General features: G+C 53.0%; 2 protein-coding genes across 2 annotated transcripts; one reads left to right on the top strand and one right to left on the bottom strand.

Annotated features, from left to right (window-relative positions):
* Nucleotides 1–295: 295 nt before the first annotated feature.
* Apobr (apolipoprotein B receptor) lies at nt 296–4,759 on the top strand. Its single transcript, XM_052711828.1, has 4 exons — nt 296–731; nt 1,036–3,525; nt 3,611–3,876; nt 3,961–4,759. Exons 1-4 carry the CDS (start codon nt 675–677, stop codon nt 4,028–4,030), a joined length of 2,883 nt encoding a protein of 960 aa, XP_052567788.1. The 5' UTR covers nt 296–674; the 3' UTR covers nt 4,031–4,759.
* A 220-nt stretch (nt 4,760–4,979) lies between these two features.
* Il27 (interleukin 27) lies at nt 4,980–10,091 on the bottom strand. The gene is made up of 5 exons (XM_052711833.1): nt 10,061–10,091; nt 8,213–8,373; nt 8,030–8,128; nt 6,751–6,909; nt 4,980–5,236 (listed from the first exon to the last, which is right to left on the bottom strand). Exons 1-5 carry the CDS (start codon nt 10,089–10,091, stop codon nt 4,982–4,984), a joined length of 705 nt encoding a protein of 234 aa, XP_052567793.1. The 3' UTR covers nt 4,980–4,981.
* Nucleotides 10,092–13,946: the final 3,855 nt, after the last annotated feature.

The following is a 13,946-nucleotide window of genomic DNA, read 5'->3' as shown; positions in this document are numbered from 1 at the left end:
CTCAACCAGTGAGAAAAGGGATCCTACTACCCATGCAGGGCTCTAGAAATTCTGCAGTTTCTGTTTTTAAGGAGCTCACAGAAAGCTGTGAGTAACTAATGGCCACAGTACAAGAATAACCACAGTTGAGGACACGGGCATTGGAGACACCAATCCAGGCTTTTCATCCCCTCAGAGAAGTGTTCGTGGCATGGAAGTGGGAAGCCAGAACTTCCACTGGTCTTATCCTCACTCCGACTGCTTCTCCCCAGATAAATCAGGAACCACAAACCCGAGCTTCCTCTCGCTGAAGGCTGTGGCTTGGAGGAGACGGAAACGGCTGAGGTGTGAATATAAGACCTGACTCACTCGGGCTGCACTTGCCACATGCCCCCTCCCCCATACCTACTTCTGAGGTCTCCTGTTCCCACTTTTTCCTTTCTGGCCTGATCCTCTGCCCTTTAGCTCCAGGTGTGCACCTGAGCCTGAGTCACCTGGACACTATACAGCCATTTTCCTGCCTGTCATGAAGTCATCCTAGAGCATGGGGGAGGTGCACAGGGCCTGGGGTGGAGATACGTCAGGGAGAGACAAGGGAAGAGGAAGTGTCTTGGGTGCTGGGGAGGACTGGCTTGCATTAGTGGGTGGGGACTGATGGTCATTGTGAGCTTTCTGGACACACAGAGACCTACAGGATGGATTTTCTCCGGCTTCGTCTCCCTGGGCTGCATCAGGCCTTGCGGGGAGCACTGGTGAGAGGGGGGATCCCAGAGGCTTCCGGCCGTTTCCTGTAGTTCCGCCTTTCCCGCTCCCTTAGAGCCTCTCCTCAGGCTTCTTTCCTACAGTCAGCCAGACTCCTAGCCAGACTCCAGTCTTTCCTGGCTTTCAATCTCCCGCCCCCGCCAGTGCGTGCATGTACTCCAGGATAGACCCTATGTTGGCCCTTACACAGATTTCCAACCCCAGATTTCTTACCTGGGCTTGTTTGGAGTAGTGCCCCTGGGGAAAGGGCTAGACTTTCCCTGAATGTCTTCACCCTGCTCTCCTCTCTTCTAGGATTCCTTCAGCGCTTTTGTGTCCTACCTCATAGGAGATACAGTCCCCACGGTAGAGAGGGAGCCGCAGGCAGCTGAAGAGCCCGGGGAAGTGGCCGCAGAGAAGCCAGGGAAGGTTATAGAGGAGGAAGCCCAGGAGGCACTGGAGGGATTTAGAAGTGACCAGGGCGAGAGGGTAGGAGCTCCTAGAGAGATCATAAGATGCCAAGAAGGAAGTTTAGCTGGTGAGCAGACCTGGGGGTGGAGAGCAGACAGCTCCCCAAGGCCCCAAGCAGAAAGGCAGGACACTGGGTCCAGGAAGGCAGCTGAGGGTGCCAGGGGCCAGGAGCCAAATGCTCTGCTGAAGCCTGAGGCAGGGCCTGGGACTCACAGAGACAGGAGCAGTAACAGAGCCCAGGAGATCTGGGTGCACGGTGAGCAGGAAGTGAGCAGTGGGGAGCCTCTGAGAACCTGTGAACAGAAGGAAGAAAAGGATGCGGTGGTCAGAGCAGCAGAGTCAGGGATGGCCAGGGGAGTGGAGTCACAGCCAGCCTGGCACAGGGAGCCTGAGGAGAATGCTGGTATTGGTGGGCAGAAGGTAACGGAGGACAGCAAAGAGACAGATTGGGTGGCCAAGGATGCAGAACCCGAGGGGTTTGGGGCCAGAGGGGCTGACAAGGAAGAAGAGAGGATGGTCCTGATGATGGAGGCAAAGGTACAGGGGACACAAAACCCAGAGGCAGAATCTGAGGACTGGGCCATGTTGGGTAGAGAGGCCTGGACAGCCTCAGGCAGGGAGGAGGCTGATAACCTAGGCATTCAGGAAGCAGAATATGGGCCAGACCCAGAAGACAGCATCCCAGAAGCTACTGGGAAAGTCTGGGTCCTAGAAGAGGCTTGCAAGGGAGGCCAGCAGGATGAGATCGATGAGAAGAGAGAGGCTGAAGCTAGACATCAGACCCAGACCCTGGGGACCGGGAGAACCAGAGAGATGACTGAAGGCCAGACAGCAGGGAGGCAGGCTGTGGGGGACCAGGAGACACAGGGCAGCTCTGAGGATGAGCAAAGGCAAGACTCAGCCACTGGAGAGAAGGGGGTGAGTCTGGAAGAGGAGCTGCAGGCGGAGGAGTCCCCCAGGGAGGAAAGGAGCTCTGGGGCCACAGAAGCTGTGCTAGCCCTGCACAAGGAGGCTCAAGGTGAGCCTGACTTGGAAGAATCTCCAGAAGCCAGGCCTGAGGAATCGTATGTGGGAGAGAAAAGAGAGGCCGCTCAGATGAGACAAGAGGTATTGAGAGTAGAAGTCACTGAAGGACAGGACCCTGAGCTGAGGAGAGGTTCCCAGACCTTGACTGAACAACTTGAGGAAGGACAGAAGGGTCAGGAAGAGACCAGGCGAGCTCCAGACCTGAGCCCAGCGGGGATGCTACATTTGGAGGACTATCACAGGCCTGTGGGGTTTGCAGGTCCTGAGCTAGAAGCCCAGGGAAACTGGAGAAGGGATGTGGACAGCACAAACACCCAGGAGGTAGAAGCAGACGCTGAAGAAGCAGGTGAGGAAGAGATTGCAACAGGGCAGGCAGTGGAGGTCCAGGCTGAAGGAGGCCAGGAGTCTCAACAGCCAGAGGTCCCAGGGTGGGGAGCAGAGGCAGGACTGGCCTCTATAGCAATGAGCCCGGAGCTGGAGGGAAGCCAAGAAGCAGAGACAGGCCAGTCAGTGGGGGAGTCCAGGCCCATAGAAATCAAGGCTGATGAGGGGGAGGCTGCGGTGCCTTGGGAGGCAAACAGAACGTGCAGGAAGAGGAGGCTGGAGGAGGTAGCTCTGAGCCTACAGGACAGTGAAGACACACAGGCCAGTTCTTCAGCTGCTGAGTTTATCTTGGGTAGCAGGACTGTGGGGGCTGAGGAAGGGCCAGAATGGGAAGCTGGGATGGCTCCAGAGGGGGAGTTTGGGAGAGCCTGGCATTCCAAGGGCAGAGGGGAGACTGGAGGAGTCACCGAGCTGGAAGAGGCTCCAGAGAAGCAAAGTGAGCACGAAGCTTGCTCAGAAGGCTCAGTAGAGGAGAAGGTGACTGGCTATGATGTCCAAGAAGTTGGTGGGACTGGAGAGGGAGAGCAGGCAGAAACAGGGACATCTGTGATGGCAGAAGGGATGAGGGGAATGGATGGTGTGACTTTAGGCTCCCAGGCAGGGAGAACTGAGAAGTCTATAACCATCATGGAGACTGAGGGGCTCCTAGGAGATCAGATGCTGTTGGAAGAGGAGGCTAGGGCAGGGCTATCAAGAGAGTGGAGGGCCCACAACTCTGAGGGAGAGACACAAAAGCTACGCGACGTGGAGGATGCCATGAGAGAAGCACAGAGGACAGAGATCCAGGAGAATGATCCAGAAGCTCTGGAGGACACCTCAGGCCAGCAGACACACCAAATTCCCACATTAGCCGTGCCTGGCTTCTCTGAATCAGCGGGGGCCACAGCAAGTGCCCCAGGGGATGCTCACAGCAACTGGACTGAGGTGAGGACTCTAGCAGGACCCCGAGAGGGACAAGCAGAATTTGGAAGTCAGCTCTCCACAGTTGTCTGTGTCCCTTGCCCTGTAGGCCCTGCTCCCTGGGTCCCGCCTGGATGTCTCTGTCCCTCGAAGTCGTGTGCTTCTCTCACGAAATTCCTCACGGCGGCGCTCAAGGCCCTCTTTACGTCGAATCTCTGCTCCTGAGCCACAGCAGTATGACCCTCCCAGTCCCCAACCCCAAGAGGAGCTGTTCCCTGAGCCGTCACCTCTTCAACCAGAGGAAACTTCAGAGCTAAGTGCCCCAAGGCCTGAAGGGACTCCAATGCCAGCCAGGAAAAAAGTGCTGGGACACGGGTAGGCACAGGGGCACTACACTTGGGCTGGTGAGGAGGCTGTGGGCATTGGGGTCCAGCTCCCATGGGTCTGTTCCTTCTACAGGTTTGGCTTCGCTCATCCCGGCATGATGCAGGAGCTGCAAACCCGACTGAGCCGGCCAAAGCCACAGTGACAGGGCCTAGAGCCCTTGTGAGACAGGCCTCCTAAGGGAGGGGTCAGAACGCTCTGCTGCACTCTTGTTACCCTTGACTCCCTCAGCTACTGGAACACATCATTTTTACCCTCTGGGCCTCAGCTAAACCAGATGTTTATGAAGACCTTGAATCTAAGGAGTTTAATTCCCCAGTGTAAGCTGGTGGGGCACCTGCCCCATTGGTATCTATCATAGGTCCCTGCCCTGGTCACCTTTCCCATCTGTCTCGGCTACTCAGGAGACCACAAGGAAGACGGGGTTGGAAAGACTCTTCTCCCCTAAATCTTCCCTGTATGATCCCCCCCCCCCCAATTACCCATCATGCTAGAGCCCCACAGAGAGCTATGTAAGATAACACACCTCTGGGATGGAAGCCCCCCTCCCTCCAAAGGAAAGAGCGCTGCCTGGAGTCAATGACCGTGGGCAGCAGACCAGTTGCTTTGAGTTTCTAAAATGATAGCTCAATATCACAACTGCAGGTTGCTATGGTAACCTCCAGGCCAGAGTTGGGGAATGTTGCAGGAACTCCAAGAACATAGAAGTAGCGAGAGGTTCTGGGTAGGCAGAAGCTTCGGACTGTTCCCAAGCTCTCCTGCTCAGTGGGTGTCAGACACTCCTGTGAAGACGTGGAGACACAAAGTGGGCCAGAGGGCTTTATTAGGCACCCAGCATGGTGGCCTAACTCAAGAATGAAACAATAAATAAACCATCATTTTCTAAAAATAAATAAATATCCAAGAAATAAATATCTGGTGAGGACTGTTGGGCTTTTAAGTTATTGGGTCAGGGCTGGGGACTAGTGAAACCCTGCCTGGTCTAAGGCAGATGGGCCAGAGACTGTCCTGCACTGTCGGCCAGACTCCAGCCTTAGAGTCTTAGTGGATGTGGGAAGGGAGCTTAAAAGTCCCTCCAGAGGGCTGGAAGCTAGGTTTAGGAACCCCAAGCCGGGCCTGGGTGCTGGGGCAAGGTCAACAACATCAGGTCCCGGACAGCCCGAGACAGGACAAGCTCCAAGGAGTGTAGGAGCTGGTAGGTATAGAGCAGCTGGGGCCAGGACACTTGGGATGACACCTGACTGGGGCCATCCAGAGCCCCTAGGAGCAGCTCCTCCTCCTCCTCCTCCTCCTCCTCCTCCTCCTCCTCCTCCTCCTCCTCCTTCGAGCAGTTGAACCCTGCAGCCAGCACCTGTGAGAAAAGATCCATGGGTCACACAGTGCCACCTCACGAACCTAAGAGTCCATTCCTTCTGTTATCCATCACCTCCTAATGACGTCTGTGACCACAGGCCGTGATTGCTCTGGACAGCCTCTACCTCAGACCTCTGGTGTCAGCGTCTCACATCTTATCTGAGTCTGCTATTCTGTTTCCTTTTCCTTTAAAATTATTTATTTTTGTATGTGTGTACTCTAGTTGTATGTATGTGCAATACATGTGTGCGGTACTTGAGGAGATGAGAAGAGGCATCAGGTCCCTGGAACTGGAGTTCAGGATGGTTGTGAGCCACTGTGTGGATGCTGGGACTCAAACTAGAGTCCTTTGCAAGAGTAAACAGTGCTCTTAACTGCTGAGCTATCTTTCCAGTCCAAAAAAATATTTTTTTTTAATTTTCAGTGATTCACTTATTTTTATTTCATGTGTATGAGCATTTTACCTGCTTGTATGTAGCATGTGTACTGCCTGCATGACTGGTGTTCCTGGAGGCCAGAAGAGGGTGCTGGATGTCCTGAAACTGGCACTGTGGATGTTTGTGAGCATTTGTCCTCTGGGAGAACAGCAAGTGCTCTTAACTGCTGTCTCTCCAGCTCTGTTTCTTGTGTTTGTTTGTTTTTGCAGACTCTTCCTGTGTAACTCCAGCATGGCCTTGAATTCACAATCCTCTTGCCTCAGCCTGCCAAGTGTTTGGGACTACAGGAATGCATCACCACACTTTTGGCTTACTAGATTTAAAAAAAAAAAAAAATCAACTTTTACATTTATTTCATGTGTATGGGTGTTTCCCCTGCATGTATGTCTGTGCACCACCTACATGCCTGGTTCCAAGGAGGTGAGAAAAGGCACCAGATCCCCTGGAACTGATGGTTGTGAGCTGCCATGTAAGTGCTGAGAATTGAACCCAGGTCCTCTGGAAGAGAGGCCAGTGGGGTTAACCACTGAGTCATCTCTCCAGTCTCCTTACCTATTTTTTTTTTTACTTAAAAAAATGGCCATAGTAGAGCAAGGTGCTACAAACAGGGTTTGTATCTCCTGGGTCACCCTGGGGGGGGGGCGCTGCTCAGGAAGTCCCTCTTTGCTATTTAGGATTTTTTTTTCAGAGTCAGCAAGTATGACATAACTACTTCTTGCTCTTGCTTGCGTTTTCTATTCTCCTTTTACTAAGGTAAAAATTCTATTGCCCTTCAAAATGTCTAGGAGAATCTGAGTAATGTCAGAATTGGAGGGAGAGGAGAACAGATATTGGGCCTGATGATGACAGAGTCTGTCCCGGGTGACCCCAGGTTCTTCTTTCCTTGGAGTCCAGTCCCCAAGAGCAGGCAGAGACTTTGGGGCAGAGCCAGGCTCTGATGCTGCTACTCACTCACAGGATCTGGAATGTCTCCCCAGGCTTCCTCAACCTGGTTCACAGGGGTGTTTCAAAAGGGAGCCAGTGAGCCCATTTTGCTTGTCAATACCAGGGGCCAAGGGTGTAGTGGGCACTCTACCTGGAAGCGTAAGTGCCTGTGGAGGTCCCGGAGATCCAGCCTCATGGCCCACAGCTGCACCCTCTCTGAGCTGGTCCAGGTCCCTTGGCTCCCCAGCACTCCCAGCAGGGCAGGGAAGGGCCGAAGTGTGGTGGAAAGGAAGCAGAGTCTCTCTGGTTCCTATTGAAGGGAGGGGGGATGGTCAAGAGACTCCTGCAGAACCCCAAACCCAGCCCCAGCTTTATGTGGGTCTCTTTTTCATTCCAGATTCCATTTCATCCTCAAATTTACTCTTTAAAAAATTGATTGTGTCGGCCGCAGTGGTGCATGCCTTTAACCCTCTCACTCGGGAGGCAGAGGCAAGTAGATGTGAATTTGAGGCCAGCCTGGTCTGCATAGTGAGTTCCAGGACAGCCAGAGCAAATAGTGAGACCCTGTCTCAAAAAAAACAACAAAATATTATTACATTGTGTCTGTTTTTAGCATGTGTGTATGTGTATGTGTGCACACACCTGTGGAGGTCAGAGGACAACTTGCTGAAATTGGTGGTCTTCTTCCACCACGTGGAGCCCAGGGATTGACAGCAAGCACCTTTATCTACCGAGCCATCTTGCTGCCTCCTTGACTTTATTCTTGGGTTCCCCCACCATTGCTTTGAGCTCTATCCCATCTCCTTCTTGGCCCATACTCTTCTCTGGCCTCAACTCGGCTTATCTCCCTCCATCCACAGCCTCATTCCACTCCTTCCTTTGCTACCCTATCCAACTTGTCAATCACATCCCTTTTCCAACATCTCTACCTGCTTTGCTACCTCGTTCCCACTCCAACCCAACTCCCTCTGCAGTGTCCATCGTTTGCTCATTCCACCCCCTTCTAACATCCCCAGGCTAATTTTCACCCATATCCACAGCGGTCTTCTCATCTCTGACCTGACCCCCAACTCCCTTCCCAGTGACCAGCCCATCTCTTTCCCACAACTACCTCCTTTCCCAATCTCATCTCAATCCCAGCCCCACCTCTTCCTCCACCCAAAGTCATTCTCACTATCTTCCTGTTCCCATTTTCAAATTCCAGTGTGCTCCATCTCCCTTTGTCCCTCTCCTATCTCTCTCTCTCTCTCAAAGTGAAGTCTCTGCCTCCCAAGTACCGGGGTTACAGATGTGTGCCACTATCCTCGGCTTCCAGCTTCACCTCTATGGAGGCATATTAACCACATAAATCTGCAGATCCACATTCACTCAAACCCTTGTCCATGTCAATGCTTCATTGCCAGTCTCCCAAGCCCGCGCCCTTCACTCACAGACAGATGACGCCATGCCTGGAAGGTCAGGGAAACATTGGGGAGATGGTGTCCCAGAGGCAGAAGGTCCAAGCTCACTCCTGGCAATCGAGATGCAGCCTGAAGGGCAAGTTCTGTTAGTGGGGCCCAGTGGGACACGGGGGTGTCCCCACCTCCAGACCCGATTGCCTCAGGGAGACTCACAAAGCTGTGGACATAGCCCTGCGCCTCAGAGAGCAGCTTCCTGGCAAGGTACAGGCTGACTGTGAATTCCCTGCGCAGCTCCTGCAGGCTCAGGGGGCCTGTTGGGAACCCCCAGGCACCAGCTTGTACCAGAAGCAAGGGTAGCAGCAGCAGGCTGAGCCCTGGAGAGAGGGGCAAAGGGGACAAGATGGAGACCCCTGGAGAAAGTTATACAAGTTATACAAGCTCTGAGTCCCTTTCACTGGCGTCTTCAAGCTGCCCCCTCAGAACCCCCATTTGGACCACAGAGGCTGCCCTGTGCCATTTCTGTACAAGTACCACTGTTGTAAGAAGACAAAGGTAGAATCTTGACACACACACACACACACACACACACACACACACACACACACACACACACTAACTCCCTTGGTCAATTGCCTGCATACCTGCATGCATGTAGCCTGGTCGCTAGTACTTTCTCCATTTTACAGTGGAGAAAGATCTTGAGATTGGGTAAAATGACTAGCCAAAGTCAGACAGTGAGAGGAACAGGGAGGCAGGATTAGATTCCAGATCCGTCCAAACACAGGCCAGAATGCTTGCCCAGGGAACTCAGACGAAGTAGCCACCTGCCTCAGAAGTGGGGACACCATGTTCTGCCAAGGATTCCTTGGGCACACCCAGGCAGCTTTGGTGCTTTGAACTGACCTAGGGCCATAGGGAAGACCTAACCAAGCCAGTGAGTGGCTCTCTTCCAGGGACTCAGGTGGAAGGCAGTAAGCCATCATGCACTGGAACCCTTCTGGGGTAAACCAGCAGCGTAGTACAAAGGGACATGGGGTGGGGTGGCACTCATGGGAGGGAGGAGGTCAGCTTCCTACTCCTCCTTGAGGAGGTCACGTCTTATCTCTGTGTCCCAGGCTCCCAAGAGAGGAGCAGGGCTCCGGAGTGGGGGCACTGGGAAGAGGGCAGTCTTCGGAGGTTTCTCAATTGGGAGTTACACAATTCCCCCTCGAAACCCAAACCAAAACCATCCCCAAATCCAGCCCCACTCCTGCTCCTCCCCAGGCCCCTTCTCTGTCCATTCATAATCTCTAAGCCGCCTCTAAGTGCCCTCGGTAGAGGTTAATGGACTTTCAGAAGTAGGTAGTGCCTGAGATCTCTGGCATTCAGGCTTCTTGGCTTGGGAACCATTCTGACTCTCTAGCATCCTGAAGAGTAAAGCAAAACACAATTTTACCTAGCTCTAGGATGAGGACAAAGCATGTACCCTTGGGCCCTGGTAAATATCACACCCCAGACTAAGCTGTTCTAACTCATACCCACTTACCACCTCTCTAGGTTCTGGACACTCCAAGACCCCTTTTGTAGTGAATCCTGCCCTCGTCCTCCAGCTCTTGGTCCCTGCCCCGTCCTGCCACTTGCCCCTTTCCCTACAGTTCTGTCCCTAGCTCCTCAGCTACCAGCTGCAGACTGGGCAACCTTCTAAGCTTCAGAGGGGCTGCCCCCTTGGTCCCAGTCACCACTTATTCCAGCTTCCCCCACCCCCCATGTTCCTCTGACTATCCTCAGTTCTCAGTCTTCATTTGTCTACATAGTCCTACTCTCGGCCAGCCTGCTTATCCAGTCCTCCTTACACATCCCAGCCGAGCTGTCCCGTCACTGGTCCAGCCTGGGCAAAGCTGTAATTCCACTGCTCTAGCCCCTGCCCACTCACACCAGGCTCATTGCTGTGGTCAGCCGGCCATGTCCATTAGCTTAGCCAAAGTGTTGCCCCTCAGCCCTCTGCCCCAACTCTACCTGTTAAACTCTCCCAGGCTCCACCAAACCTCCCACCCCTCTGCCCAGTCCCAGCTTCCAACTCACGCCAGCCAAGGCCTCCTGTCACCTGGCCCATGTCAGGGCCCAGCCTTTGTGTGCAGCCATCTCCTGGGCAGGGGGGTCTTATACTGGGGGCTGCGCCCAGTTTCGCTTTCTGTCGTGCGTGTACTTTCAGCTTTCTGCTCACTGAGTCTTCCCTTCTAAAATGGGGAAATGTAATTTCCCTTCCCAGAGGGGGAAGCATGGGGGTGGCGGGAAGCTAGGGTTTCAGCCCATCTGAGCTCCAGATCCACGGTTTGGGCTCCCAGGTCCAGCCCCTCCCTCAGCTCCCCACCTCTGGGACTCTGTCCACTCACATAGTTCTGTCCATTGGTGGGACCCAAAAGACCCAACTTCCTCATACATCTCTGCTGTTACTAGTATCCAAGGGCCATTGCCAGTCCATTGTCCTTTGAATGACAGATGGCCAGGTAAGGGAATTACCCATAAGAGGGGACTTGGTGGGGCTGACTCATCCATACCCTCATTTGGTTTACCAGATGGCTGAAGAGTGTGCGGGAAGTCATAGCTCCATAGTGAGGAATGAGTCTGTGTGGGGCTGGCGGGGACTAGTTTGATGCACTGAGGGAAGGCATTCAGGTGTCTGTAACCAAGTGTCAGGGCTGAAGGAGACCCATCTCAAGGCCATGCTATCATGATCAGCTTTATTCAGACAATGGCTCAGTCTATGGACAGAGTCACACAGGACTAGGGCTCAGTCCATATCTAGGGTCAGAACTTGGACTAGGGCTGAACTCAGTACCTAGTCTGGGGTGAGTGTATGTGCTCTCTCTGTGTTTGGGGCCAGAGCTATCAGTGAACCCTCTGCTTGTGGCTGGTCAGTGTTAGGCTTAGGGCTTCCTCAGTGACAGAGCTGTGCAACCTCTGACTGAGGCCGTGACTCAGGTGAGGTGAAAGCTTAGGCTAGCATAAGACCTCAACCAATGACCAGAACTGAGGTTCAGCCTGTGGCCAGCTTGGGACTGTATGAGATTCAAGCCTCAGCCACGACCCACAGTAATCCCAGTGTTTCAGCACCATGAAGACCATGGGCAGGGACGGAGCCTGACCGCAGCATCCCTTTCTGGCACAACCCTGCTCTCAGCCACACCCTTGATTTCCCATCTTCTGAGAGAGCATGGGGGTTTCTTGGTCTTCCCCAAACTCCCACTTTCCTTTTGGGACTTGTGGGGTTTCCCGCTGTGAGACAGAAACCAAGGGGGCTTCCCCCTTCGGGTACCCCAGCTCCTCAGCTCTGCCTAAGCACTGTCCACTCAAAGATGCCTGGGACACAGTGCCAGGGAGATACCAAGTCGTGGAAGCTGTTCCAGTGCTGCAGGGAAGGAAAGGGACACTGGACCAGAACACCTTGGTCCAGTCAGGTGTCTGCTGCCGTGCCCAGGAGGAGCATCTCCTCCACCCATTTCTGATGTGTGTGTGTGGGGGGTGGGGGGTAGGGGATGATAAGGACAGAGATTGGTCTGGTCTTCTGCACAGCCACCCCACTCCCACCGTGGAGCACAGCCCTTGGTCCTCCCTCAGTTCTGTCCACTGGCCCTCCCACTGTCTGTCCCCCTCATGAATAAATCACCTCTCTGATTACAGCCTTCTGGACCCTGGCCTTCCCTACCAGTCCCTCCGGCCTGCATCACTTCCCCTGACCGTCAGTTGGAGGCGCCCTCACTTTATGCCAGCTCTAGCACCCGGAGTGCTGTGCCCAGTATTGCCCAAGTGACTCTGCCTGTCAGAATGCCGAGCCCTGGACCTGTTCCCTTTTGGTTTCCCTGGGGTCACGGCTCATCCCCTCCTGACACGAACCTTATCTCAAAGGGATGCTTTGCAGCTGTCGTATCTTGCTCTCTCTACTCCCATGCACATGCTTCTGCCACACCGGCCTCCTCGTCGCTTTTAGAACAGCAGATCCTCAGGGCCTTTGCACTTGCTGCTCCTCCTTCCTGTGCTCAGATAGCTGAAGAGTTTACTCTTTGAAGGTCCCGGCTAACTCCTGTCTCACCTTCTCAGATGGCCCACCCCACAAATAAAATTCTCCCTCAGGTGGGAGTTACACAATTCTCCTCGAAACCCAACCCAAACCATCCACTTGTCTCTGCATTTTCTATCCTTTCCCTGCTTAATCATTATTATTATTATCATTATTAATTTTTTATAATTTGTGTGTGTGTGTATAGGGCATGTGTGTCAAAGCGCACATGTGGTAGTCAGAGGAAAACTCTGTGGAGTCAGTGATCTTTTATCACCTTTATTCAGGTTTAGGGATCCATTCTAGATCCTTGGCCTTGTATGGCAAATGTTGTACTCACTTAGCCATCTTGCTAGCCCTTAATGCTTTATTTTTGAACCTCATCTACCAGTTGGTCAGTCGGTCTGTCTGTCTATCTCTTTATCTCTCTATCTCTCTATCTCTAGCTATCTAGGTAAGACAGGGCCTCAAGCCAGGCACAGAGGCACACACATTTAATCCCAGTACTCAGGAACGGAGGCAGGCAGATCTCTATGAAGTTGGCTTAGTCTGCAAGGACATCCAAGGCTACACAGAGAGACCCTGCCTCAAAAAACAAAACAAAACAAAACAAAACAAAACAAAACAAACAAACAAACAAAAAACTAAAAGATAAAAAAGGACGTGGTCTCATGTAGCCCAGGCTGGCCTCAAACTTGAACTCTTCCCACTTCAGTGTCCCAGGTGCTCTGGCTTAGGCTGGAGCCAGCAGGAAATGGAAGGGATGTGGTAAGAGGTGAGAAATGGAACTGAGGAAGCTGGGGGTGTGGCTCCTAGTGTGTAACTTGCCAATCTTGGACCTCAGTTTCCTCATTGAGACTTGACAGCTAGTTTCAAAGTCAGCCACTGATTACACAGGGAAATTAAAACCTAGAGCAAGAGTGAAAGGGCCATCTGCCAAGTTTCTAGTTCTTTCCCACACCCTGCGGGTTCTCCAGAGCTGGGGGAACCCTGAACCGGGGGGCAGCATTTACTGATTTCAGCGGAGCCATGGGAAGGAAAGTCTTACAGGATGCACGTGGAGAGCGGTAACAGAACGGAGACTGGAACTCAGCTCCTGTGTTTCCAGCTTGTGCTTTACGGGGGAATCCCTAGGTCATGTGACGTCAGTGCCAAAGCTCAGAACTAGCCCCATGGTGCCACCAAGATGGCCTGTGGGGAAGGCAGGAAGGCTGGGAGTTGAGCCTCACCTGGAGGCTTCTGAACCCAGGTGGAGAGCCCCTGATGCTCACCCAGTTCTCCCTCCCTCCAACAGGAAGGTGGATGTGGCTGTATTACTCCATCTGGGGGCTTTGTTTTGTTTTTGTTTTTAAACACCTGTTTTATTTTTAATTATATGTATATGTGTATGTCTGCATTGGGGTTTGTTTATAGCATGTGGGTGCTAACAGCAATTGAAGGTGTTCGATCCCCTGGAACCGGAGTTACAGGCAATTGTACTAACATAGGTGCTGGGAAGTGGACTGGTGTCCTCTGAAAGGTCAGGAAGCTCCCTTAACTGCTGAGCCGTTTCTCCAGCTCCCTCCCCCTTTTCAGACAGGGTCTCACTGTGTAGCCCTGGCGGGCCTGGACCTTGCTTTGTAGACCAAGTTGGCCTAGAACTCACAGGTGACTGGCCTCTACTTTTTGAGTGCTGAGATTAAAGGTATGTGCCACAATGCCAGGCTCTCCCCACTCCCCAACACACACACTTAAAAAAAAATAGGATTTGCCATATAGCTCAGGTTGGCCTGGAACTTTGCATCCTTCTGTTTGAGACTCCCAAGTTCTGGGATTCTAGGCATGTGTCTCTATAGCTAAGATTCTTTTTTTCTCCCAGAGCCTTGAATATGCTAAGCACACTATCATTGAGAGCCCACCAGGAGAAATCCT

Source organism: Peromyscus californicus, unplaced genomic scaffold (assembly GCF_007827085.1).
Source record: "Peromyscus californicus insignis strain IS unplaced genomic scaffold, ASM782708v3 Scaffold_4__1_contigs__length_199733344, whole genome shotgun sequence".
NCBI classification, from domain to species: Eukaryota; Metazoa; Chordata; class Mammalia; order Rodentia; family Cricetidae; genus Peromyscus; species Peromyscus californicus.
Note: the sequence above shows the minus strand (reverse complement) of the source record. Positions and strands in the feature narration are given on the sequence as shown.